The 25,755-nt window shown below is 36.6% G+C and overlaps 1 protein-coding gene across 9 annotated transcripts in view; it reads left to right on the top strand.

Annotated features, from left to right (window-relative positions):
* Positions 1–25,755, top strand: part of DOCK7 (dedicator of cytokinesis 7) — a 219,826-nt gene that overhangs the window by 105,993 nt on the left and 88,078 nt on the right. For 7 of the 9 annotated variants that reach the window (XM_073896628.1, XM_073896629.1, XM_073896630.1 and 4 more), the window contains exons 15-19: positions 6,790–6,907; positions 10,222–10,292; positions 13,976–14,114; positions 15,071–15,172; positions 22,120–22,206. In XM_073896628.1, coding sequence (XP_073752729.1) covers positions 6,790–6,907; positions 10,222–10,292; positions 13,976–14,114; positions 15,071–15,172; positions 22,120–22,206 — 517 coding nt within the window. Of the gene's footprint in view, positions 1–6,789; positions 6,908–10,221; positions 10,293–13,975; positions 14,115–15,070; positions 15,173–22,119; positions 22,207–25,755 lie in introns of those variants that run through there. The other 2 variants (XM_073896632.1, XM_073896635.1) reach the window with 2 other exon arrangements.

Consider the following 25,755-nt stretch of genomic DNA (forward strand, 5'->3'; position numbering starts at 1 on the left):
ATCGGGAATATAGCAGTTAACTAGATAGATAAAGTCCTTGCCCTCCTGGAGTTTGGGCTCTATCTATCTGTCTGTCTGTCTGTCTGTCTATCTATCTATCTGTCTGTCATCTATCTATAATGGAGATATATAAACAAGAAATAATATATAAATGAACAAGATAATTTTGGATTGTTTTAAGCAAATTGTTTAAGAGTTGTGAATGAAATAATAGTGATGTGATGGTGTGGGGGAGATTAAGGTTAGGTTTTCTGAGACTTGAAAGATGGGAAGAGTTCAATCATTGTACTTGTCCACAAAACTTAGATGGTAGTAATGACATTGTAGAGGTTCTGAGGTGTGGGGGACAGCATAGTGTGTTTTGCTTTTCTGTGTGTTCTGCACGTCAATCCTATTTACAGTTTTTTAATTGAAATATATGGGCAGATTCTTTTTTTAAATTTTTATTGTTATGTTAATCACCATATCTTACATCATTAGTTTTTGATGTAGTGTTCCATGATTCATTGTTTGTGCATAACACCCAGTGCTCCACGTAGAATGGGCCTCTTTAATACCCATCACCAGGCTAATCCATCCCCCTACATTCCTCCCCTCTAGAACCCTCAGTTTGTTTTTCAGAGTCTATCGTCTCTCATGGTTCGTCTCCCCCTCCGACTTACTCCCCTTCATTCTTCCCCTCCTGCTATCCTCTTCTTTTTCTTTTTTCTTAACATATGTTGCATTATTTGTTTCAGAAGTACAGATCTGTGATTCAACAGTCTTGCACAATTCACAGCGCTCACCATAGCACATACCCTCCCCAATGTCTATCACCCAGCCACCCCATCCCTCCCACCCCCCACCACTCCAGCAACACTCAGTTTGTTTCCTGAGATTAAGAATTATATGGGCAGATTCTTTAGCCTCAATTCCTCTTGTGGGCTCCAGTGACATTCTGTGTTCATAGCACTCATCATACTACATTATAATTATTTGCTTGTTCAGTTTTCCCTGTAGGCCAGTCAGGTGAAACCTTTGTCATTTATCTCTATGTTCTTAGTATCTAGCACACTGCATATTCAGCAAATGCTTGTCACAATGAGGAGTTACAAACATAATTAAGGGCAATCTGTTATCGTGTGCTTTGGATCCTATTCTCTCCTACTATTTCAGGAGTTTTTACTTTCTTGTTCTAATGTATGCACACTGTCTCAGCTGGATTCTTTTCATCAGCGTTTAATCAAACTCAAACCTATCCAATCTTAAAAAGCTTACAAAATCCCTGTATTCCGTCTCTAGCTATTGCATAATCTTTCTCTTCTTTATAGCTACCTTTTTCAGAATTTCACTTTTTTCATTTTCTTAACAGCTTCCTGTTCTTGAACCTACTTTTGTGTGTTTTCAGCCTGATGTTATCAGTAACTTTCATGTTGCTAAGTCGAGTTGACCTTTTTCAGTTCTTATTTGGCCCCTGGGTGGTGTTTGACATTTAACTGTTTAATTCTTTTTTTTTCTTTAAGTAGACTCCATGTCTAGCGTGGGCTTGAACATGGGGCTTGAACTCACCATCCTCAGATGAAGACCTGAGCTGAGATCAAGAGTCCGACCTTAACCAACTGAGCCCTCCATGTACCCCTTAACTGTTTAATTCTTCTTATATTGTTTTCTCTTGGATTCCATGTCACTGCACTCTCATGGCTTTCTTTCTACTTCTCTGTGGGTTCCTTCTCAGTCTTCTTGCCAGTCTCATCCCCTGCTGGATGGCCACAGTATCTTGGAGAACCTTAAGACTCCATTCTTAGAATAGCACACATGAATAATTATGTGATATTCTAGTTCTCCCATAGTTTATATCCTTCAGAATGATTGTCAGCATAGGAAAAATGATAGGTAGATGCAAGACAGAAAGGATTAAATAAAAACCGTGTAGTCTTGAATTGGAATTTGAAGTATCAGTATGTACTCAATGCATGTTAAAAGCATTTTCTTCTTGGGATGCCTGGGTGGTGCAGTTGGTTAAGCATCCACCCGTCTCTTGGTTTTGACTCAGGTGGGTTGTGAGACTGAGCCTTGCGTTGGGCTCCATGCTCAGCACAGAGTCGGCTTAAGACTCTCTCTGCCCTGCCCCTCTTTGATCTCTCTCTTTCTCTATCAAATAAATAAATAAATCTCAAAAAACAAAAGAAAACATTTCCCCCCCCTTTCTACTTAAATGGCCTAGGAACAGTGTCTAACCCACAATGAGTACCCAGATTGTAGCTTGGAAAAACATTTCTCATTCAGAGAACCAAAGCTCCTTGGAGAAATGGCTGATTCTGGGTCCTGGGAGAAACTGTATAAGAAGAGCTTGGAACATCCTGCTATATAGCAGATAGCAAGAAGTCACCAAAGAGTATTATGACTGAATCCCAAGGATTCAGGAGCCAGTTTGAATTGACCTTTTCATTTGCCAAAGATGGGACAATTTGAACATCAATAAAGATTATAGCTGCAGTGTATTGAAACCAGTTAATACATTTGGTCCATGAGTTTATAGGTGATGCTAAGAAAAAAGAACTAATTTCTCTTAGAAGATTATAATGCACCAACTGCTTATTTTGAAAACTGGAAAATAATGGAAAAGAAAGCATTTATTCCTGTCTCTGATATAATGGCTCACTGGCTAAGCAAACAGTAGATGAGGAAAAGTACTCTTCATAGAGATACTCCAGCTATTAAATAAAGGAGGACTGATGGAATATTATCTTTTGGCAACCCTTAATGGAGATAATGGATTTAAGCATTGATCACCATCTCCTTACTGCACAAAAAAAACAACAACCAAACATTTTCCTCCTGCTAGAAGGACACGGTACCATTTATGAAATGATCTTGCCAAAAAGCCCTCAAACCTAAACATGACCAAAGCTCTAGATCTACCTCTCAATTTATAGAAAACACAAAGGAATGTGTTAAATGTCACTACAGGGATGCAATCAATAAATTCTAGCTTCTGGAAAAATTACACAAAAACAGTCCCATTTCTTCAACAAATACATTGCAAAGGTAGAAGATGAAAAGACTTGCACACAGTCAACTAAGTATCTCTTCCATAGCTTCTGCATACCTCTCTCACAACACAACATTATTGTGAAGTGGTCTGTTTATAGGCATTTCTGTCTCATTAGACTGTATGTTCCTTAAGACTAATCTTCCTTTATTTCCCTTGCATGTAACATGGTACCTGATGTTTGGTGCAGAGTCAATAAATATTTCTTGTGCACATTTTATTAGATGACTTCAGTGGTTAGCCAATCATAGTCATCTTTGCTCCTTGGTTCTTTTGATTAGGAAACTGACCAGTCATAACATTTCCATATTTGCCTTTTTCACTTTTGACTATTTGGACTGCAGCTGACTCTTTCAGTGACTTTTAGATTGTACGCTTATTGTTATACACACCTCTCCTCTCCCATAGAAATTACTTTATTGTTCTATCTAATTTTATTTTTTATTTTTATTTTATTTTTAATTTTTATTTATTTGACAGAGAGAGAGGGAACACAAGCTGGGGGCGGGGGCAGGGAGAGGGAGAAGCAGGCTTCCCGCCGAGCAGAGAGCCCGATGCCGGGCTCGATCCCAGGACGCTGGGATCGTGACCTGAGCCAAAGGCAGACGCTTAACGACTGAGCCACCCAGGTGCCCCTGTTCTATCTAATTTTAAAGGTCATGTGTTCTTACTGTAAAAAAATTCAAACAAAATAGAAAAGTATAAAAAAGAACTAGAGCCTTCACTGTTAACCAGGAATAACCTTTTATCCCTTTCTTTCTCTCCTCCCCTTTCTTCTTTCTCTGCCACCCCCCCCAACTTTCCTCTTGTTGGATTGACCCATCCATCATTATGTAATGACTTCTTTGTCTCTTATTATAGTCTTTATGTTATAGTCTGTTTTGTCTGATATAACTACCCCAGCTTTCTTTTGGTTTCATTTGCATGGAATATCTTTTTCCATTTCTTCACTTTCAGTCTGTGTGTTTCCTTATATCCAAAGTGAGTCTCTTGTAGGCAGTATGTAGATATGTCTTGTTTTTTTTTTTAACCCATTCAGCCATTCTGTGTTTTGACTGGAGAATTTAGTCCATTCACATTTAAGTAAGTAATTGATAAGTATTTACTTATTGCCTTTTTGCTAACTGTTTTCCATTTGTTTTGTATTTTGTCTCTGTTCATTTCTTTTCTTACTCCTTTCCTTTGTTGTTTGATGACTTTTAATAGTATGCTTAGGTTTCTTTATTTTTTGTGTATCTGCTATAGATTTTTGCTTTGTGGTTACCTTGAGGCTTGCACATAACAACATGTATCTAGAACAATGTATTTTAAGTCAATAACAACTTAAGTTTGATCCAGTTTTAAGGTTCTTCATTTTTACTCCCCTCTCCCATATTTTATATTTTTGATGTCATATTTTACATCTTTTTATCTTGTGTATTCCTTAACTAGGTATTATAGTTATTTTTACTACTTTTGTCTTTTAACCTTCATACTAGCTTTATAACTGATTAATCTGCTACTTTTAGTATATATTTACTTTTCCAGTAAGATTTATTCTTTCATATTTTCTTGTTACAAATTAGCACCTTTTCTTTTCAGCTTAAAGAACTCCCTTTAATAGTTCTTGTTAGGCCAGTTTAGTGATGATAAGCTCCTTTAGCTTTTGCTTGTCTGGAAAACTCTGTCTCTACTTTACTTCTTTTTTAAAGATTTTATTTATTTATTTGACACAGAGAGAAAGAGACAGCTAGAGAGGAAACACCAGCAGGGGGAGCAGGAGAGGGAGAAGCAGGCCCCTCCGATGCGGGGCTCAATCCCAGGACCCTGGGATCATGACCCGAGCTGAAGGCAGATGCTTAACGACTGAGCCACTCAGGCGCCCCTACTTTACTTCTGAATGATAACTTTCTTGGGTAGAGTGTCCTTGGATGAAAGTTTTTTCTTTCAGTACTTTGAATGTATCTTGCCACTGTCTTCTGGCCTGCAAAGTTTCTGAACAGTCTGCTGATAGACTTATTGGGGGTTCCCTTGTGTGTAACAAGTTTTTCTCTTCCTGCTTTTAGGATTCTCTCCTTCTTTTTAACTGTTAACGTTTTAATTGTAATGTGGCTTGGTGCAAGTCTTTTTGTCTTTATCTTTTTTGGAACTCTCTGGGCTTTCTGGATCTGGATGACTGTTCTCTTCCCAAGGTTAGGGAAATTTTTAGCTATTATTTCTTCACAATTTTTCATAAATAGCATATGCCACTATACATCCTGCTGTGGAACCTGCTTTTTTTCTTCATCCAACATTCTAGGTATCTCTTTCTGTATCAGTAAACATTGCTGCACATTGTCATTTTGCAGACTGCATAGTATTTCTTCTTATTAATATATATTAATTTAATTACCTAGAACTGTGCTGATGAACATTATATTTCTTCACAATTATTTGTAATTATTCTCTATTACAAAAAGTGTTGTAGTGAATTTTTTTAACACATCCATTTGTAGATGTGTGTAGTTATCTCCTTAGACTAGAGGCAGGTTTCTTAGATCCAAGGTTGTGTTCATGTAGAATTTCTATATTGCCCTGCCATGTTCCAGAAAATTTTGACCTCTGTTTTCATTGCTTCAGCAGTTGATTAGCAGGGCTTTATTATACTTGAAGTCTTGTTCATCAGTTCTCAGCACTAGTCTTCAGTAAGGAACTCTCATTCTGTATCTTTTCTTTTTTTAGCCCTCTCTTTTGGTGTCTTTTCTTGAATTATTTATCTTCTCTGTGGTGGCAGCAGGGACTATTAAAGTTGTGTAAGATGCAAGATCATGAACTGGACATGAAATAAATGCAGTCTAATATGTGATTATCTTATAGCAACTACCATTGTTACACCTAGCATATTGTTATATGTGTTTTTAAACAAACATTGTGGAATGTTAGACCTCTCAAATCCTTGATCATATTTATATAAAAGTTTTATCTATAAATGTCATCTTCTTTATCTCTGCTTGGAGGAACTAACATAATACATTATTAACTTTTTAAAAAAAATTTATTTATTTTAGAGAGGGAGAGAGAGCACATGTGGTGGGAGGAGGGGCAGAGGAAGAGAGAGAAAGAGAGAATCTCAAGTGGACTCCTTGCTGAGTGCAGAGGCAGGGCTTTATCCCATGACCCTGACATCATGACCTGAGCCAAAAATTAAAGAGTTGGCCATTTAACCTACTGAGCTACCCAGGCACCACTGCTATTAACTTCTGTTTTTGTTTTTTTTTTTAACATTTTTATTTATTTGTCAGAGGGAGAGGCAGGCAGAGGGAGAAGCGGGCTCCCCACTGAGCAAGGAACCAATGCGGGGGTCGCTCCCAGGACCCTGGGATCCTGACCTGAACCAAGGGCAAACGCTTAACCAGCTGAGCCACCCAGGCACCCCCACTATTAACTTCTTAATAATGTTTTAGTCCATATTCATTTATTTCCCAGAATCCTCTTGTAGACGAAAGAATTTGTGTTTTTAGGTCTGACTGACGTATATTCTGACTTCACCTTTGCTGCTTACCTAGTTGTATGTGAACCTCACTTAAGTTTTCTGGGCTTCAGTTCATCTGCAAAATTGGGGTATATTTGATTGCTGCCTTTGAATGATTGCTCTAGGAATCAAAACATTGGATGTGAAAATAGTATAGTGGCTAGCAAATATTAATAATTCAATATTTGTTCCATCCTTTTGTGGCATGCAGTAATACATACTGTTTTTAGATATATATTCACTATCATGTATACTATTGCCTTCACAGAAATCTTCTCTACATATACCCTCAGAGTCTCAATTTTGCCAATCGTCAAGGTTCTGCAAGAAATATAACAGTGAAAGTACAGTTCATGTATGGGGAGGATCCAAGCAATGCCATGCCGGTAAGAAATGTTCTTTACTTTTCCTGTTCTTCATATGTGGTTCAAATAAACTTTCTTTTTTACTTCGTTGGCAGCTCTAAACTAGAAATTAATATTATCTCGTGGACCAAGTTTCTAACTGCATTACTTCCTATACAGATAGTACAAGTTTACTTGAATTCTTCTTTAAAAGTTTTTATTTAAATTCCAGTTAGTTAATATACAGTGTAATATTAGTTTCAAGTATACAATATAGTGATTTAATACTTCCATCTTGAAGTCTTAATTATTGAGGACTTGGTATATGCTAGTCACTCCCAGAGATACAAAGATGAATAAGACTTGTAACCTAGAGGATATGAGATAAACACATAAAATTCTAAAATAGTGACTTACAAAAGAGGATCAGAACAGAATCACCTAGGGTACTCTAATGAAGCACAGATATATATATATTTTTTTTCTATTCTTGTCATCTGTGATTCTGATTCTTCTCCTTTAGAATGAAAGGCCAGGTAAGGGAGGTGTAAGTTGATGCGTAGTATATGAGATTGTGGTATAGGTTGAAAATGTTCCCCACATGATTCTAATATGTATGATTTTTCCCATGTTTGTTAAGAAATCTTGATAATAGTGCATATTACACTTACCTAGGGAGCCTTTAAAAATATTAGTGCTCAGACTGAATCTTACTCCAATTAAATTATAGTGTCTGGGGGTGGGAACTAATCATGTATCAGTATTTTTAAATCTTCCCAAGGGATTACATTTTGCAGCCAATACTGAGAACCAGGGTATTTGCTAAGTGTTAGAGGATTGCTATAGGGATTCAAAGGCATAGATGTACACTAGTAGGAGAGAGTGTCTTGCTAAGGTAATAAACAGGTATCACCTGGAGGAGGTATATCTGAAGTAAAACCAAAGGTGTTTAAAATGTAAATGGCATTGGGTCTTAGACAGTGGAGGAAAGAAAGCACCTCTCCCAAGTTGGAGAATGTCCTTCAACAGTGGTACAGCGCTGGGTTGCCAGTGAGCCAGAGCAATGTAAGATAAGTCAGAAATACTTGATTGAGGCCAGACTGGGGAGATTCTTGATTGCCCAGATTGTCATTTAGGATTTGGGGAACATTAATGCACATTCTGTGAAATACAATGCAAGTTCCATGAAAGTAGATTTTAGGTTCAACTAAACTTAGTCACATATGGAGTAGGAGCACAACTGTCACTGTAGATGTTCAACTTCTGAGAACCCTAGTGGAATGAAAATGAGCTTAAGAATAGGTGCATTGTTAACAGTTTTATTTTAGCCTTCCGTGTCAGTCATTAAATCAAGTCTGATTTTCTACTTACTAGGAAAGCCGTATGTTTTCTCTTTTCCTCTTGTCCCCGTTTCATCCACATTTATAGATCTTGACAGCAACAAGTACAAATTATTCATCTTTGTAATCTTCTATGGCAGCTGCCTCAGATCTTTGCATATAATACATGCTGAATAAATATTTGTTGGTAAATGTAGAATTTATTTTTGAGGTTTGGAATTAGCATTTCATGTTCTTTATTAGTTTTTTATTTCTGCTGAAGGAATGAATGTACTATCACAGTTGATGAAAAGATACTGGATTGTGAAAGTAGGTGCTTTGTTGCGTGAATTGCCATATGGATTTGAGCTAATGACAAATGCCGTATACGTAAGATAATCTGTTGTTATTGTTTGCCTAACAAACTCTTCCTTGTCTTAGCATATGGCCTCCTCTGCAGAATTCCAGCTACATCCAGCCACATTGGCAGTTAGACCACTCCCTCTTTTGGTGCTACCATAGCATCTTCTCATTTCTTTTATGGGCCTTATCACCTTAAGATTATATGTTTACTCCTTTATCTTGTCTACTAGATTGTGAGCTCCTTGAGGGCAGGGACCATGTCATGATTGTAACCTGATGCTTGTCATAGTGCTTGGCACAGAAATGATCCTCAGTCTGTGTTGATGAATGGTTAAAAATACCTGTCAAATGGTCAAAAAAAGGAACACTTTCCACTTTTTGTCATTCATGTTATGAATATAAATGTGTTACTTTGTGAAAAATGATAGTTTCTCAGGAGGAAAAAAGGTACTGCACTCCTTTCGCTTGTGTGTTATTAATCATATGAAAATATAATGCTTTTATGTTTATCCTAGTGGCTGGTTGAAAGTATAGAAACATAGACACGTAGTCCTGGCTTACTTTTTTAAAAAATAAGGACTACTCAAATGGATCCTAAGATAATTTTTTGATCATATATTGATATGATAAAATCATAAACCAAGTTCTGTTATTGGAACAACATTTTATAAAAACATGGTAACGTATTCTTCGCAAATTGATGAAATTAGACTTATCTAGGAGAGTCATAATTATTACACCTTTACACACCTTTAAAATAAAAGGACCTGCTTGAACTGTTACAAAAAGAAACACAAATATCTGTTAATATGTTCTTTTTATTTACAGATGGTACCAATTAATCCCTTTGTATAAGATAGAAAGTTTGAGTTATTTTACCAGTTGTGTTGATGGAAGTGTGATGACATGTCCATGTACTTATTTCTGCATATGTAGAGATGGCTGGCCAGACGTAAGAGTTTAACTTACAGCTAGATAACATTGCAAGCCTAACTGTCTCACGTAGGAATTGTAAGCCATTTATCTAATTTATCTAATCAGCTGCCCTAATTAACTATAATATTGCTATTAGAACTCAAGAGGCAGATATACAAGACTGAATTATTTTACCTCTAATAAAAAAATTGTACTTTTTTTTGTTGTGGTGGATTTTTTTTTTAACACATATGAAAGAATATAAGAATGGCGCTCCTCCTTCTTTATAGAGTAGCTTATAAGAAATACTGGAAGCAAAAGATACATAGCTTGACCTAAAGTAGGATTTTTAAATATCATTTATAAATAATTTATATTTGACTTACAGAATGATTACTGTTTTAGTAGAGAAGCCACCAATTTGTAAAGAACTACCATTCTAAGACCATATTTCTTACATAAATTCCAAACGATATGCTACATCCAGATTTTAAAATGAATTCTTCACCTTCTTTAAGAAAAAGAAAATATAACGGGGAGAAACTTTTCGAATGTTTGAATGTCAGATGGGTCTGTAGTTGAAAAATTTACAACTAAGCAATTGAATTTATTAATAAGCGTTAGTAGGCACATTGTTCTTCATTGGGCTGATTTTGCCCATTGTTCTCCAGTAGTTATTAAATCAGACAAATTCTTACATAGATATGAACATCCAGCATTTATTACAACAAAGTTTCAACATGCTGTTATTTGTTACAGGTAATCTTTGGTAAATCTAGCTGTTCAGAATTTTCAAAGGAAGCCTATACAGCCGTAGTATATCATAACAGGTACTGAATTCAAATATTTCTTTCAAAGTTACTCACTTCTCAGTGGCATTGTTAGCACTCACGTTAGTGTGTTTACCAAATGCTTTGCTGCACTGAATGTGCAAATTCAAGACAGCTGACATCAGAGTTATAATTTCCAACCTGTAGATGCATATTTTTCATAGACATCAAATATAAGACTTTATACACAAAACATCTTTCATATCAAATTCTCTGACCCTTTCATTTTTATTATACTGTTATTGATTATCATTGTGGCCTCTGGTCCTTTGGACTTTCTCTGTTATTTTCCCCTCGACACTTTGTAGTTTTACTTAACTCTTTACTAAGCTTACAGCCATTAGTCAGTTAAATTGGTAGTATTCTCAAAATCTAATAATCCTTTGACTCAGGACCCTTCCAGTTTACTTCTTTTGGAAATTTTTAACTTTGGATAACTTTTCATCTCTACTTACTTTCTTTTCTTTTGTTTTGATTATTGAATGCTGTTGGAGAAAAATCAAAAAATTCTACCAATCAAGATGATCACAAACTGACATCATTTTATACATATGATTGGGCTGCAGAAATTCATTTTACTTTATTTCATCTTCCTTTCGGCCCCACCACTCTTTGGTAATCTTGCTATCGCTTTTTTACCCTCTGTCATTTGGCAAGGCATATTTTAAGCCTTTCTCTTCCTTTCTGTAGCTCCTACTTACTCTGTTTGCCTTACTCTTAGCATTCCTACTTTATTAAGTGGATTGAGACCATCCAACTTGAGAACCATCCATTTGTCTACTCTTTACCTCTGATGATCTCTGCATGGTCTGCCTTTCCTTCTGGCTCAAGGGCAGTTGGGGTGCACACCTGGCTCAGTGTGAGTCTTTCCCCTCTGCTTTCCTCCAGTCTCATCCTTGCTCTTTCAGAGTGTGACTCCGTCACTTAACCCTTCTCTTGTCCCATCAGTCTCTTACTGTCAAAAAAAAGCTCAAGTTCCTTGTACTTAAAAAACAAAACAAAGGTCTCTCTCTTCAGTGTTGTTGTGCAGCATGGTTTTTCCTTGCCCTCCTTAAAACTTTATTCTTTCTCACCCTTACTTAACGACCCTCTTTGTTTCCTCCCATCTCTGTGGACAGTTTTTTTTCTGTAATAATTGCTCTAATTTTTCTTTCTTTCCTTTTTTTTTTTTGTTGAGTATAGATATTCCATACAAAACAGTAAGGTTTCACCCATAACCTTTTTCTATACTTTACTCTCTGTAAATAATCTTATATGTATTTCTCAGAGTTACAGTCAGCGAAAATGCTGCTACTTTTATCTTTGTGTGGATTGTTCCCAACTCTTATTTTGTCATAACCTTCTTTGTGAGGTGGAGACATATATTTTTTAGTGGCCCTCTTGGGCATGTTCAGGGTGCCCTGCTGCCTTCTCAATATCTATGTGTTTATCCCTGATTCTCTTCTGGACCCTATCTCTGACTCTTCATTTTTATTAATGGTACCACAATTTTTCCAGTTCCTTTGATTCAAAATCTAAAACATCCTTGCTATCCTTCTTCTTTTCTCTAATATGCCGTCGTCTTTTACATAATTTTCCTTTTGCCTGATTACCAAACATATCCTGTGCTCTTCTGTTTCTGGGCCTTTCTTGGATCTCTTTTTCTATTCTAATACCAATTCCCTCGACTGATTGAACTCCTATTCATTCTTTAAGGCCTGTACCATATAGTCTTCCTAAACACAATTCCCTGATCCAAAACTTGAAATAATCTGTTCAGCTCTCTTCTTGAAGCACTTAACCTTATATGCTCTATACCAGGAGTTGGCAAACTTTTTCTGCAAAGGGCCCAGTAGGTTTGTTTTAGGGCTTGTGGGCCATATGGCCTCTGTTGCAATTACTCAGCCCTGCTGTTATACTACAAAAACAGCCGTAGACAATAAGTAAAGTTGCAAATGAATGGGCATGGCTGTCTTCCAATAAAATTTTACTTATGGACACTGAAATTTGAATTTCATGTAATATTTCAAGTGAAATGTTATTCTTTTTATTTTTTTTAAGGACTTCTAAAAATCATTCTTATTTTGTAGGCTACAAAACCAGGCAGTGGACTAGATTTGGCCTATGGGCCATAGTTTGCCAACCCCTGCTTTATAGCATTGCTATTGATATATGTGTGTCTTATTTATATTTCTACTAAATTACATATTTTTGAGGGTAATTATTTTTTCATGTTTATCTATAAAACCACCACAAAAATAACACAATACTTAGCATAAAGGTGAACAATTAAAAGTGCTTGTTGATGAATAACTAGTAGATGCTTAATTTTCCATAAAAGCCTTCAACATAGGATGATTTCAGAAAAGAAATGAACTAAAACATTCAGTACCAGGAAAGATACTGATAAAGAAGGTAGTAATTTCTTAAAGTATCTCAATTTGTAGATATATCTTTATTTTTGTTGCTCTCAGCATTAGTAAAATTAAAATGACAATACTGTCTAACATTGTTAGTAAATTCAACTTTCTTATAATTCAGTAGTGATTAGTAAGATCAATAATAAGATGCATAGCATCTTTTATTCACCAAAATCATCAAATTCTCAAATGGCTAGCATTAATTATCTTTCTTATAGGTATTAAAAGCCTCATCTACCTAATGTTTCTGTGATCAAATCTACAGTTGTTAGTGTTTTTGAGGCTTATTTGAAATGTAAGGATATTAGACTTATTAGCATCAGAGTTTTTTCTAATTTGTGGAACAGAATTCACTTTTAATTAGTTGGACCCATATGGTTTGGATGCATTTTCATTGAATATAATTCTAAGAGATACTAACTGAATATGGAAGGTTGGGATGCTAAGGTTCTATCCCTTTTAAGTCTATATCATAAATAGCAGCAATACTTTTCTATAAAAATGCTCCTAGGGACCACTCTCAGTAAATACTGAGGTGAAAATGCCATTGGTTTGATCAAACATGATATTGGTTGTATTCTTAAAGTGTCTGGGAGCACTTCTAAACTGGGACAAATGCAATTTGTAGGTGTTCCTGATTTTTTTTCTTTTCGTTTTTTTCCCCTCTTTTCTGAGCTGTCAATACATTAGTTTATGTTTTGTTAACATCTATTTCTTTAGCAATGGAATAATTGATATAAAATATTTCCATAGAGAGCCCAACTTGATACCAAGTTGTCTAGAGATACTTGTTTTTTTTCTTTTTTACAAAAAGATAACACATATTAATCTTTAGCATGAAGCTGCACTCCTATAATAGAAAAATGTTTTTTTTATGGTATGGTTTTAAAATATCTACTTATTAAAAACTCCTATTATTTTTTCTATGTAATGTGTATCAGAATATAGAAAGCCTTGCATAGTCTGCTCTTTTATATAATTTCCAATCTAATGAAGATCTCAGCATCAAGGTGGTGATTATTAATGAATTTTAAAATAGTAGGATTACCCAGCCCATTAATAAAAATGGGATGAGAAATTTCAGAAACAGAGGCAGCTCCCTCAACTGGAAATAGAAGTTAGTTACTTAAAGTTTGGGAATAGAGAAAAATATTTTGTACTAGAAGAAAAATTAAGTATGAATCCTGAAATTTAAAAATTACTCAAATATACCAATGCAATAATTACTTATTTTGAACAAATTACTGACTATTGATCTGTTTTGTTTTGTTTTTTTGTATGAAGGTCTCCTGATTTTCATGAAGAAATCAAGGTTAAACTCCCTGCTACTTTAACTGACCATCATCATTTGCTTTTTACTTTTTATCATGTTAGTTGTCAACAAAAACAAAATACTCCTCTTGAAACTCCTGTTGGATATACAGTAAGTATTTTTTTGTTTAATATTTAGCTCTTCGATCTTAAAAATACTGTAATTACAGTATCTGAGATGAAGTTGGTGTTCATTATTACTTGAGTATTCCTTATTGGATTCCCCATAAGGGTTAAGAAAAGTCATCATAATAAAATACTCGTTACTGTAATTAAGTAATGTAATTAATTACCTAACATGTGTGAACACTTAGGTCTTGGTCCTGATTATTATGTGTTTACCCAACAATACAGTATAAATATATTAATTTTAATGGTTCTTCAGAAGAGAATGGTTTCAATGTAAAATGATTAAAAGAGACCCTTGGCTATTAAAATTCTTTTGGCTTTAATTAAAGGCAATTAAAACTCTTGAGTATTTTTTGAAAATCATTATGATTGAATTGCAAAGGTAAACCTAAGGTGAAGGATATGGTGTCATGATGTGCTATCACAACTTTGTCAGAAAAATCGTGCTGCTACCCAAAAGAGAAAAATCAACATTTGACTTTTTTTTGTTTCTTGCAGTTTATGAAATGAATTTTGCTAAACGTAACAAAATAAATTTATGTTCATGCTTTTTAGTTTTGTTGTCAGCATTCACGTTTAATCAAACCTTTCCCTATATACATTGACACTATTACCCCCATTTAAAATGGATCCACTTGGTGGCCTTTATCTTCTACTCCAGCTTTTTCTGGGATAATAAGGACCATCTATAGGTTCAAATATTGCATGGTTAGTTAGTAATAGTAATGTTTTAGGGATCCTCCGTAATAAAATATTGTCAGGGAAGCTTTTCTTTAGAGGAATCATGGAAACCTATTATTATTACTTAATCAAAGCCCGTTGGTGTTTGGTGATGTGAGACAAATTTAGCTCATACCAAGTTCTTAAAACAGATTTTCCAAGTAATTACTTTTGTAACAAACATATTTAACTTAATATTGTTTCCTTTTTAATTAAAAGTGGATACCGATGCTTCAGAATGGACGATTAAAGACTGGGCAGTTTTGCCTACCAGTCTCACTGGAAAAACCACCACAGGCTTATTCTGTACTGTCTCCTGAGGTCAGTATCTCTCATGGTGAAACTCTCCAGATTGAATGAAATGAATTTTTTATTACAAAGGTATTTTTCTCAAACGAGACCTTGCTATTCTGGCTAGAAGTATGTAGATAATAATACTGTTTTCTTTTAGAATTAAAATTACTCTGTAGAATACTTAAAGCTTTTAATCTAAGTATATTGATTTTAAAACCAAAGTAATATGTGAAATATAAACTTAAAAAAGGCAAATTTGGAGAATTTTCATCTTGTAACATGAGAAGCTTTAAATAAATGAGTTTTTGTTTTGTTTTTTAGTAGACAACATTTCACTGAAAGTCTGGAGGAAGGAGTACAAACAAACAAATTTTTTAGAATATTTTTGTAATTGATCATGTATGTGAAAATAAAGTAGCTATAAACATGCAATACAAGAGGGGCACCTGGGTGGCTCAGATGGTTAAGTATCTGCCTTCGGCTCAGGTCATGATTCCAGGGTCCTGGGATCGAGCCCCATATCAGGCTCCTGGCTCAGCAGGGAGCCTGCTTCTCCCTCTGCCTCTGCCCCTGCTCATGCTCTCTCTCTCTCTCTCTCTTTGTATCTCTGTGTCTCAAATGAATAAATAAAATCTTTTAAAAAAAACCATGCAATACAAGAAACATTAGCAGCTGTGATGATGACATATGTGACTTGAAAGAAACAAAAACATTGGAAAAAGCTCAATCAAGAATCAGTAGCCACTGTTCCAAACCCGAAGTGCTTTTTGAGAGAACTGTTACAGGATGATTTGCACGTGACTCTTTGTATGCATTAATCTGAACTATGTCTTGGGAATGTTCTCCTGGTGGCATTTATTTTCAGAATAGAACTCGAAAAATATTCACAAATAAATTTTTATTTTTAAAAAACAGAGGCAACAGAAAGCTCCTGCTCCAACCTCCTTTCTTACTGTTCTCTGTCACTTACTCTGGCCCAGCCACACAGCACAGTGCCTTGGCTGTTCTCAGACGTGCAGAGTGCATTCCCACGTCGGGCCCTTTGTAGTTCCTCTGCTGGCAGTGCTCCATCACCAGGCCAGCTTCTTCGTTTCATCCAGATAGCCCCTCAAATCCTGCTTCTTCAGACAGGGTGTCTCTGAGCGCTTCATTCAAGTGCAGCCTCCACCCTTTTTTATCCCTTTACTTTGCTTTGTCCTCGTAGTACTTTTCATTGACTTTATATTTCATATATCTTTGTTTATTTTCTACAGAGTATAAATTCCAGGAAGGTAGGGACTTTGTCTTTCTTGTGCATTGCTCTCTCTGCAAGTACTTAGAATAGTGCTTGGCTCACAGCAGGCAGTAAGTATTTATTAAACGAATGAATAAAGATAGTAGGAAAGAAAGATGACTCCTTCCTTCCTCCCCGCTCCCCCCCCTTGCCAAACCTTTCATTCAGTTTTCTAGGAACACATCTTCTCAGTAAAATCAGCTAGTCTTCCGTCAGGGATTGCATTATATATTTCAAAAGGAAATATTTTAAAAGAAAATCTGATTTTATGAAGTTATGCTTTTATTCTTAATTGATTTGCAAGTGCAAGGTCAGCTTTCTAAAGGGAGGTTGATGGTTTTCTTCTAGCTACCATGCTGTGTATGCTCATATATAAAGAATATGGGCATCATTTGGATTTGACTATACATGTGTCGTATGACTGATAGATGATAAGTGCTTAAGCTTTTGTATTTTTTTAAAATTTATTTGAGAGAGAGAGATCATGAACAAGGGGAGGGAAAGAGAGTGGGGGAGAAGCAGGCTCCCTGCTGAGCTGGGAGACTTGGGGGCTCGATCCCAGGATCCTGGGATCATGACCTGAGCCAAAGGCAGAGGCTTAAAAAATTGTGGTAAAATATACGTAACATAAAATTAGCCATTTTAACCATTTTTAAGTGTCCAGTTCCATGGCATTAAGTGCATTCACATTGTTTTGAAAACTAGCCTCTTAAAACTATTTTTAATTGAGGTATATGTATGTCTAAACAATACATTTTTACTTTGCTTATTTTTTGGATTTAATGAAAAGGGTATTATGCTGTATATAATCCTCTGGGGGACTTGCTTTTTTCATTCAGCATGATACTGCCAAGACTAGTGTTTCTTTATGATCACATATAATGTTTATATAATGTATCTATATTTTGCTGGCATTTCATTTTACTTAGAATATAAATCTAGATTTTTCTCCATGACCTCCAAATCTCCAAAGGATCTGAGCTCTTCCACCTCTTTAACATCATCTTCTACCATCCCTGAGCCCCTTCTTCTGTACTTAGAGCTTCTTCTAAACTTTTTCCTGCTTCTAGGCCTTTGAATTTTCTTTCCTCTTCCTGAACTTCACATGGCTGGATTCTTTTCATTTTCTGAATTTTATATAAAATAGTACCTCCTCATAGAGGTCTTTGCTTACTCCATGAATTTCCAACCCTTCCTTCTACTTCACTGCTGATATACTCTATCATTTTTAATCCAGTTCTGTTTACTTAATACTTACCACTATCTGAAATTATATTATTTATTTCCTTACTTTTCTCTATAAGAAATGGTGGGTAAGCTCCCTGAGAGCAGACCTTGTGTTTGCCATGGAACTTTAGTACCTAGAAAACTGTCTAGAGCCTTCAATAAATATTTGTTGTATGAATTTAAAAAGTTACAGGATTGTTGATATTAGGAAAACTAAAAAATGAAAATTTTGTTGAGACCATACGAAGTTTCTCAAAGTGCTTAGCCATTTGGCAGTGAGGAATATCTCTTGTGTTCTTTTCCCCACAGAAACATTGGCCATTTCTTTGCATCTCCCTCATCGCACTCCCCCACTGGGGGAGGGCAGGCATTTCACTGGCATGTGGAGAGAGAGGACTCTAGGCTGTGAAATATAAACCCATTTGCCAAATCCTGCCATAGTTCCTCCCCTTCCAAAGCTTGAGTGCCATTTTGCAATGAACCACCAATGACATGCAGTGAAGGATATTACCTAGCTACCTTTTAAAAAAGTATTTTTAGTATCTCGTTTGCCCAAGTTCACTGGGTATTTCACTTCTCTGACCTAAGTTAGAGTTGGACTAAATCTGTGACATCCTGAGTAGCTCACTAATTTTAACTACATTAGTTGAATGTGGTTGATACATCTGTGTCCTCATTTCTACAAAGAGCATACCAGGTTGTACCAAGCATAGTCAGGACATGCCATGCCAACATAGATGTATTTAACTATTAACATGGAAGTGTATAATATATGACTATAGTATTTTTATTTTTATTTTATTTATTTTTGTTTTTAAAGATTTTATTTATTTGAGAGAGAGAATGAGTGAGAGAGCACCAGTCGGGGGGGCGGTGAGCAGAGGGAGAGGGAGAAGCAGACTCCCTGCTGAGTGGGGAGCTGGACACGAAGCTGGATTCCGAGACTCCAGGATCATGACCTGAGCCGAAGGCAGATGCTTAATTGTTTGAGCCACTCAGGTGCCCCTCATTTTCATTTAAAAAATTTCTTATTTTATTTTATTTAAATTCAAGTTAGTTAACATAGACTGTATATTTTTAATAGATATATTTTGTTTCATCTAAAAAGAAGGAAAAATTATAGGATTACTGGTATTAGCAAAACATAAAAAGTGAAAACTACATGGATCAACCAAGAATTTAATGCTGAATTAAATTCTTGTATATCCATGCAGTGGTGCAGTAGTTAAGAGGAGTAATGCAGATTTCAATATCCCACCTCAGTATCCCAGTAGAACATTCATTCATTCATTCATTCACTTATTGAGAGGAAGAGAGAGAATCTTAAGCAGGCTCTACACCCAGCATGGAGCCTGATGCAGGGGTCAGTCTCACAAACATGAGATCATGACCTGAGCGGAAATCACAAGTAGGATGCTCAACCTACTGAGCCACCCAGGCGCCCCCCAATAGAACATTTATAATAAAAATATAAAAGCAAACAGTATAGTGACAACCAAACTCACACCTCAAGTACACATCAGTAATTGGGTGATAAATAGTTTGGAAAATACACATCAAGTTTAGCAAGGTTAACTTTTGAAGGGTAGGGATTATTAAAGTTTTTATTGTTTCAAATCTCATATACTTTCAAAAGGCAGTATATCATTATTTTCAGGGTTTCATTCCTGGCCTCACCATTTATTAGTTGTGTAACCTCAGGTAAGTTTCTTAATCTCTCTGCTGTGGACTGAATTATGTCTCCCTACCTCATCCCGCCCCCACCCTCCAAATTCATATGTTGACAACGTTCTAACCCACAATGTGCTAGTATTTGGAGATGAGATCTGTGGGAGTTAATTAGGTTCAGATGAGTTTCAGATGAGGTCAGGAGGGTGGGGCCTCATGATTAGTGCCTTAAGAGACATCAGAGTACTCTTACTCCTAGCTGTGTGAGAACACAGTGAGAAGGTAGCCGTCTGCAAGCTAGGAAGGGTTTCTCACCAGAAACTGACCATGTTGTCACCTTGATTTTGGACTTCTAGTCTCCAAACTGAGAAAATAACTTTCTGTGGTTTAAGTCACCCAATGTATGATATTTTGTTATGGCAGCCCGAGCCAACTAAAATATTCTCTGTGCCTGAATTTTCTCATCTGTAAGTTGAGAATAATTAATGCTTATAAGAAGGGGTTACGTTGGTGATCAAACTGATAGTAGTCTGTCTAAGTCTAAGAGCGCTTAGAGTGGTGCTAGGCACATGAAAAGTACTATAAAGAAATGTTCGCCTCTGTATGGCATTCCTATTGCCACAGTGCTTGTTAGAGTTTTAAGACAACAGTTCTTACCTTAGCATGCATCAAAATCACCTGGAGAGGTGTTAACGCCAGCTATTGAACCTCACCCCCAGGGTTTCTGATGCAGGACGTCTGGGTTGGGGCTTGGTTATTTACATCTCCAATAAGTGCCCAGATGACGTTTATGCTGCTGATCCTCAGATCAGACTTTAAGAACCACTATATTTAGAGCAGTCTTTGTTCATTTTATTTGCGTATCCTATTTTTTTAAGCCGAAAACAAGTGTTTTGGGTTGAAAGAGCTAGTACTAATTCTTTCTTTGAATAGTTTGAATTTACTGCACCATCTTTCTTTTACAAAAGTTTCAAAACCTCTATTTACCTTAGTAGAGACATTGCATTTCTTACCAACTTAGTCTTGAATTTTGTAAGAGGAAACTGACTTTAGTCGGTTTTCTTTTCTACGTTTGATAAAAAATGAAACCATGGGAAAGAAATCCCTAAAATATTTTTTTCCTGAGACTTTCTATTTTGGTCATTTATTTCAAGGATATTTGTAATTGCTTGTTGAAGCCTGTTTTGTTTTGTTTTAATGATGACGGTCCAGCATCTACATCATCTTAGTGTTTATTGATTGCCTTTTTTCTGGTTCTTGGTGTGATGCAAGGTTTGTTTTTCTATCTAAGACATCTTGGGTATTATGTTATGACCTCAGACCTTATTTAAGCCTTGGGTTTTAGCAGTAGGGGGAGGCACTATTGCCACATTCATGCAACAGGTAAAGATCCACATTCCTCACTTTGCAGTGGTTTCAGGGTGCTTACTAATGGATAGAGGTGGGATTTCAGGCTCCCCACTAGGCCTCCGCTGACACGTTCCTGTATGTGAGGAGGAAGGGGCACCTTGGTACTGCTCCCTGCTTGGCTTCCACTGACACCACAGTTGACGGGGTACTTGTGACCACTGGGCTGGGACCAGTTTCCACCTCTGTCTTCTCTGATAACCCCCAGTGTGTTGGGCGGTGGGGTGGGGAACGAGGGCACCTCATTACAGCCAGCTGAGGGTGGACACCTGCACTCCCTCCTCAGCCTTTGGAGGAGGGGTGGGGCTGCAACTTGTTTCCTTATGTTTGGCCAGAGTAGGGCACTTGTTGGCTTTGATTAGAGAGAGCAGCCTTTTCTTGGAGCTTGTTTTTGTCTACTCCTTTTGGTGTTTCTGGGTTGCCAGCTTCTTTAGCACCTAGTCCAGGATCTATGATGGAAAAATAAAACCCAGGGAACACTACTTTATATTTCTTCACATCCCGAGGTCCCTAGTCGTTTGCATTCTTCTTTCTACCTTTTCAGTGTTTATTTTGTGTCTCATGCTCAGGGTTTTTCGCTGTACTTAGCAGGAGGAATAGAGAGAAGTGATGTATTCTCTTTTTAAAAATAACTTTTTATGATATAATTTTAATTAATATTCCTAGCAATTTACATCAGACAGAAAGTTTCCTAACCCTTATAACAGAATTCCTTTGCGAGGCACCTGGGTGGCTCAGTTGTTAAGTGTCTGCCGTCAGCGTGGGTCATGATCCCAGGGTCCTGGGATCGAGCCCCGCATCGGGCTCCCTGCTCCGCGGGAAGCCTGCTTCTCCCTCTCCCACTCCCCCTGCTTGTGTTCCCTCTCTTGCTGTCTCTCTCTCTGTCAAATAAATAAAATCTTAAAAAAAAAAAAACAAAAGAATTCCTTTGCTGTGAATATTTTACAGCCTTATTAAAACAAAATAGGCGTTTTTTATAAGAAAACAGAATATTAAAATGATACTGTAGATGTGAATATATTGACATGAAAAGAGATTCACAATACATGTGAAAAACAGGTTTAAAATAGTGTTTTATATAACCTATGCAAGGGTAGGGTGTGTAAAAAATGTGCACAGAGGAAGATTTGGAATGATATAAAGGGATATGTCTTTGGGGAGATAGAATTTTGAGTGTATATTTTCTGCTTTTTGCTCCTTGAGCCTTTTAATTCTCTGGTAAGAAACGATGATTTTGTAATAACAAAAAATAAGCTTTACATTCATTTACAGTGTATAAAAATATATTTCCACAGGATTTTTTTTTCTCATTGAGGTATTATAATTTTTTTATTTTCAGAATTTCTAATCAACTTAAGTATCTGTGATCATTATATTTAATATATTTAATATTTTATAGGTTCCTCTACCTGGCATGAAATGGGTAGATAATCACAAAGGTGTTTTTAATGTTGAAGTTGTTGCTGTTTCATCTATCCATACACAAGTAAGTGAGTTTTAATAATTTTTATGATCAATTTTCACTTGAATGAACATATTGTCTAGTACTTAAATCAGTTTCATTATCTGCTGTAACTTAGGGGATTATATATCAGAAATGTATAAATTTAAAAGTTACTTTTTAAAGGAATCAACCAAAGCCTTTTAATAACCACCCAAGCAAACTTTTTGCTCTTCACAATGTCATCGATTTCATTTTGAACAATTCACTGACTTTTTTCTTTTGTAAGTTTCTGGTACATTGCAGAATTAGAGTTGAAAACCATCATCCAACTTGTTTTATTCCTCATAGACTCAGATATTTCAAATGGTGAGAGTTTGATTGATCATTTGCTCTGTCTTCTCTGCTGTTTATCTGGAATATGCCAGGCTCTCCTCAAAGCCTGTATATTTACTTTCTCTAGCTGGAATACTTTCCTCCTGACATGCACTTCTTTTCAGTAAGATTTCTGCATACCTCAGGCCTTTCCTGGGGACTTTTTGAAAAAAATTTATTTATTTATTTGAGAGAAAGAGTGAGTGCACGAGCATGCAGAGGGAAAAGGAGAAGCAGGGAGCCTGACGTGGGGCGCCATCCCAGGACCCTGAGATCATGACCTGAGCCGAAGTCAGATGCTTAACCGACTGAGCCACCCAGGCGCCCCTTTCCTGGAGACTCTTCACCATAGCAGCCCCATTACTCTGTTGTCTCACCCCGCAGTTGCTACTGCTTCTAGCTCTTACCTGTACTCTCTTGCACTTTCGCTTTCTCTCATTCTGTGTGTGTGTGTGTATGTGTGTGTAATATGTGTGTATGTACGCATTGTACATATGCATTTATTTATTGGTTCTTTCCCCATTAGACTGTAAGCTCCGTGCAGTCAGGGATGTTGTTACCTGTCAAGGAAAGACACTTCCCTTCAAAGACCTTACAGTGTAATAGGGGAAAGTGTAAAAATAATAGCAGTACAATAAAGTTAGTATTGTGTTAAATGTATGAATGAAATCCTTTCAAGAGTAGAGAGTTGTCTGTTCTGCTGGGAACTGAGATGTTGTATTGATAAGTAGGCATTTACCATACAGAGAGAGGGTGGGCAGTTCAGATGATAAAAAGCAAGTGCAAAGGGATAGTAGTCTAAGGACAGGCAGGTAACCTGGTGTGAATGTAATTTATAGTGCCTGGGGAAATTGTGATAGATGAGAAAAGAAGACCAGGCTGGTAACAGATTATGAGGGACCTTGAATGCCATCGAGTTTAGAGTCTAGGTAGATGGTGATTTCTAACGTAAAGAAGAAAGATGAGAGAAGTGAATTTGGTTGCATGCTAAGAGAGATTATGGAGATGATTCTGGAGTTACAGTGAGTTTATTTTTGAGCCTGTTGAGTTTGAAGTGCCTATGTACTTCAGATAAAAATATCCCAAGGCAGTTGTAATTAATTTCAAGTTTAACATTGAAGGTGGCAGAATAAGTGTGATAGCTGAAACTATACTGGCTGAGTAATTATCCAGGGAGAAAATGTAGAGTGAGAAGAGGCAAGTGTTTAAAATGGAATCCAACTTGAAAAGGGAAGGGGTGGGATACGGGATTTCCAAGGCCACCCTCAAGTTCAAGGATTTTCTAGCAGAACTCAAGAGGACCCAGCATACAGTCATATTCACAGCAGTGATTTATTTTAGTGAAAGATAAAACAAAATCACCTAAGGGAAAAGAGATCAAGTCCACAGGAAAAAAAGCACAAGCTTCCAAGATCCTCTCCTAGTGGAGTCACATAGGTTGAGTGGAAGCAGCATGTGTGAGATGTTGTGTACCAGGGGAAGCTCATTCATTAGAGACTTAGTTCCCAGGATTTTTAGTATAGGGTGTAACATAGGCACCCTTTGCCTATCACATACCAAAATTCTTGAGTCCCAGAAGGAAAGCAAGTTTTCAGCATAAACCATACTGTTTGCACAAACAATTTAGGTGTAGTAAGTCATCCCCTATCAGGTGGAACTCTCTTGGAATCCAGGTTCTCATCTGGCCTTCCAAATGATAGCAGTCTTAAGCTTGCTATGTTAACTCTTTTCTGCAGTGAAGTAGGGAAAAATAAGACTGAGCACCTCTCTGTTATGTTTTAAAACAACAGCAACAAAAGGTAGTAGATAAATTTTAAGCATTATACAGGTAGATCACAGTAAAAAAATGGCTCCGGTGGCGTTTTTCCTTTTCTGGTACTGGATATGTTCTGTTTCCTATAGTCTTTACTCTTTTGATAATGATAAGATTGATGTTATAGTATACTGTTGAAATGTATTCTTTCCCTTAATAGGATCATATCTTCTTAAGTATAAAAATACATTATTCTTCATGTTTTTTTATTCCTATAGTCATTATTAGTTTTCTCTTTTTTGAGTTGGTAGTATAAGTATCTTTTACTCCTAACTTCGTTTTTATAGAGGCAGATACATGTGTTATCTTTATGTGACAAAGATTGGGGCAAAATATATAGATGATTTAGAATCTACAGAACGTAGGAGAAGATAAAGTGGAAGTATCTACTTTGTAGTACTCTGGCTTTCACAGTCCTGATGAGTAATACTCGAGATTTTATAAACTTTTGCCACTATGTAGAACAATTTCATCATGTATTATCTTCTTAAAAGGATCAAACACAATAATGTTTCTTATGTTTTATACTTTGCATGTAGCTCTTTGAAATTTACTGGATCTATAGTTAGAACTCAAGAATTTTTTATTCATTTAAATTCTACATATCAAATTAGAACAATATTAGAACTATAAATGTGAATGAAGCTGTTCGGCATTATTGTCTTAAAGTTTATTTTCACTATTAACTAAGTAGAAGTCTTCCCAGAGTTCCAATAGACTTCTGTTCACATCTCACTGGTCAGCGCTATACACGCAGTCACATACACATCTCATCAGTAGGCATAAAGCAAGCTGGGCCACCAAGCATCTGCCCTGGGACTGGGCACAGATTGCTTTAAATAAGACTGTGGTTCTGTTGGTGTAGAAGGAGGTTAAATAATAGCAGTCAGGATTTAGTCAGGAGATGGAAATTGCCAGTAATTCGAATGGAGACAATTTATATCCAAATAATTGTTAACTTGGTTAAAGGTGATTCACTACTAAATGGGGTAAAAGAAAATTCTGTGATTGTAACAGAGATAGCAGTTGCAGAAAGTGGTAAGGAAGGAACTTAGAAACCTAGGGGAGGATCCTGAGGGCTAAGAATCAGACCTCCGAGGAGAGGACACTGCTGCTTCGGGCACACGTTGCCTGCCCTGCCAGGGTGTGGAGGGCACCTGTTCGGGGACAGGAGCCACCATTCCTGGTGTGAACACTGCTGCCATGTCCCTCACCTCTGAAATGCCAGCATTCACGTCTGCTAGCTGCCATCGGGAAAACAAATAGGAAGAAGGAAGGCTGTTTCCTGTACCTTCTGTGGTCAGAGCCTAACCACAAGCCAGCTGACAAAGGAGAAATGCAATTTGAAGAGTCCAGCTCCAGTTATTACAAATTGTGGCACGATGGTGGGTTTGGATGGAGCTGAG

The sequence above is a fragment of the Callorhinus ursinus genome, unplaced genomic scaffold (assembly GCF_003265705.2).
Source record: "Callorhinus ursinus isolate GAN/ISIS: 27379988/994484 unplaced genomic scaffold, GSC_fseal_2.0 scaffold9, whole genome shotgun sequence".
Taxonomy (NCBI): Eukaryota; Metazoa; Chordata; class Mammalia; order Carnivora; family Otariidae; genus Callorhinus; species Callorhinus ursinus.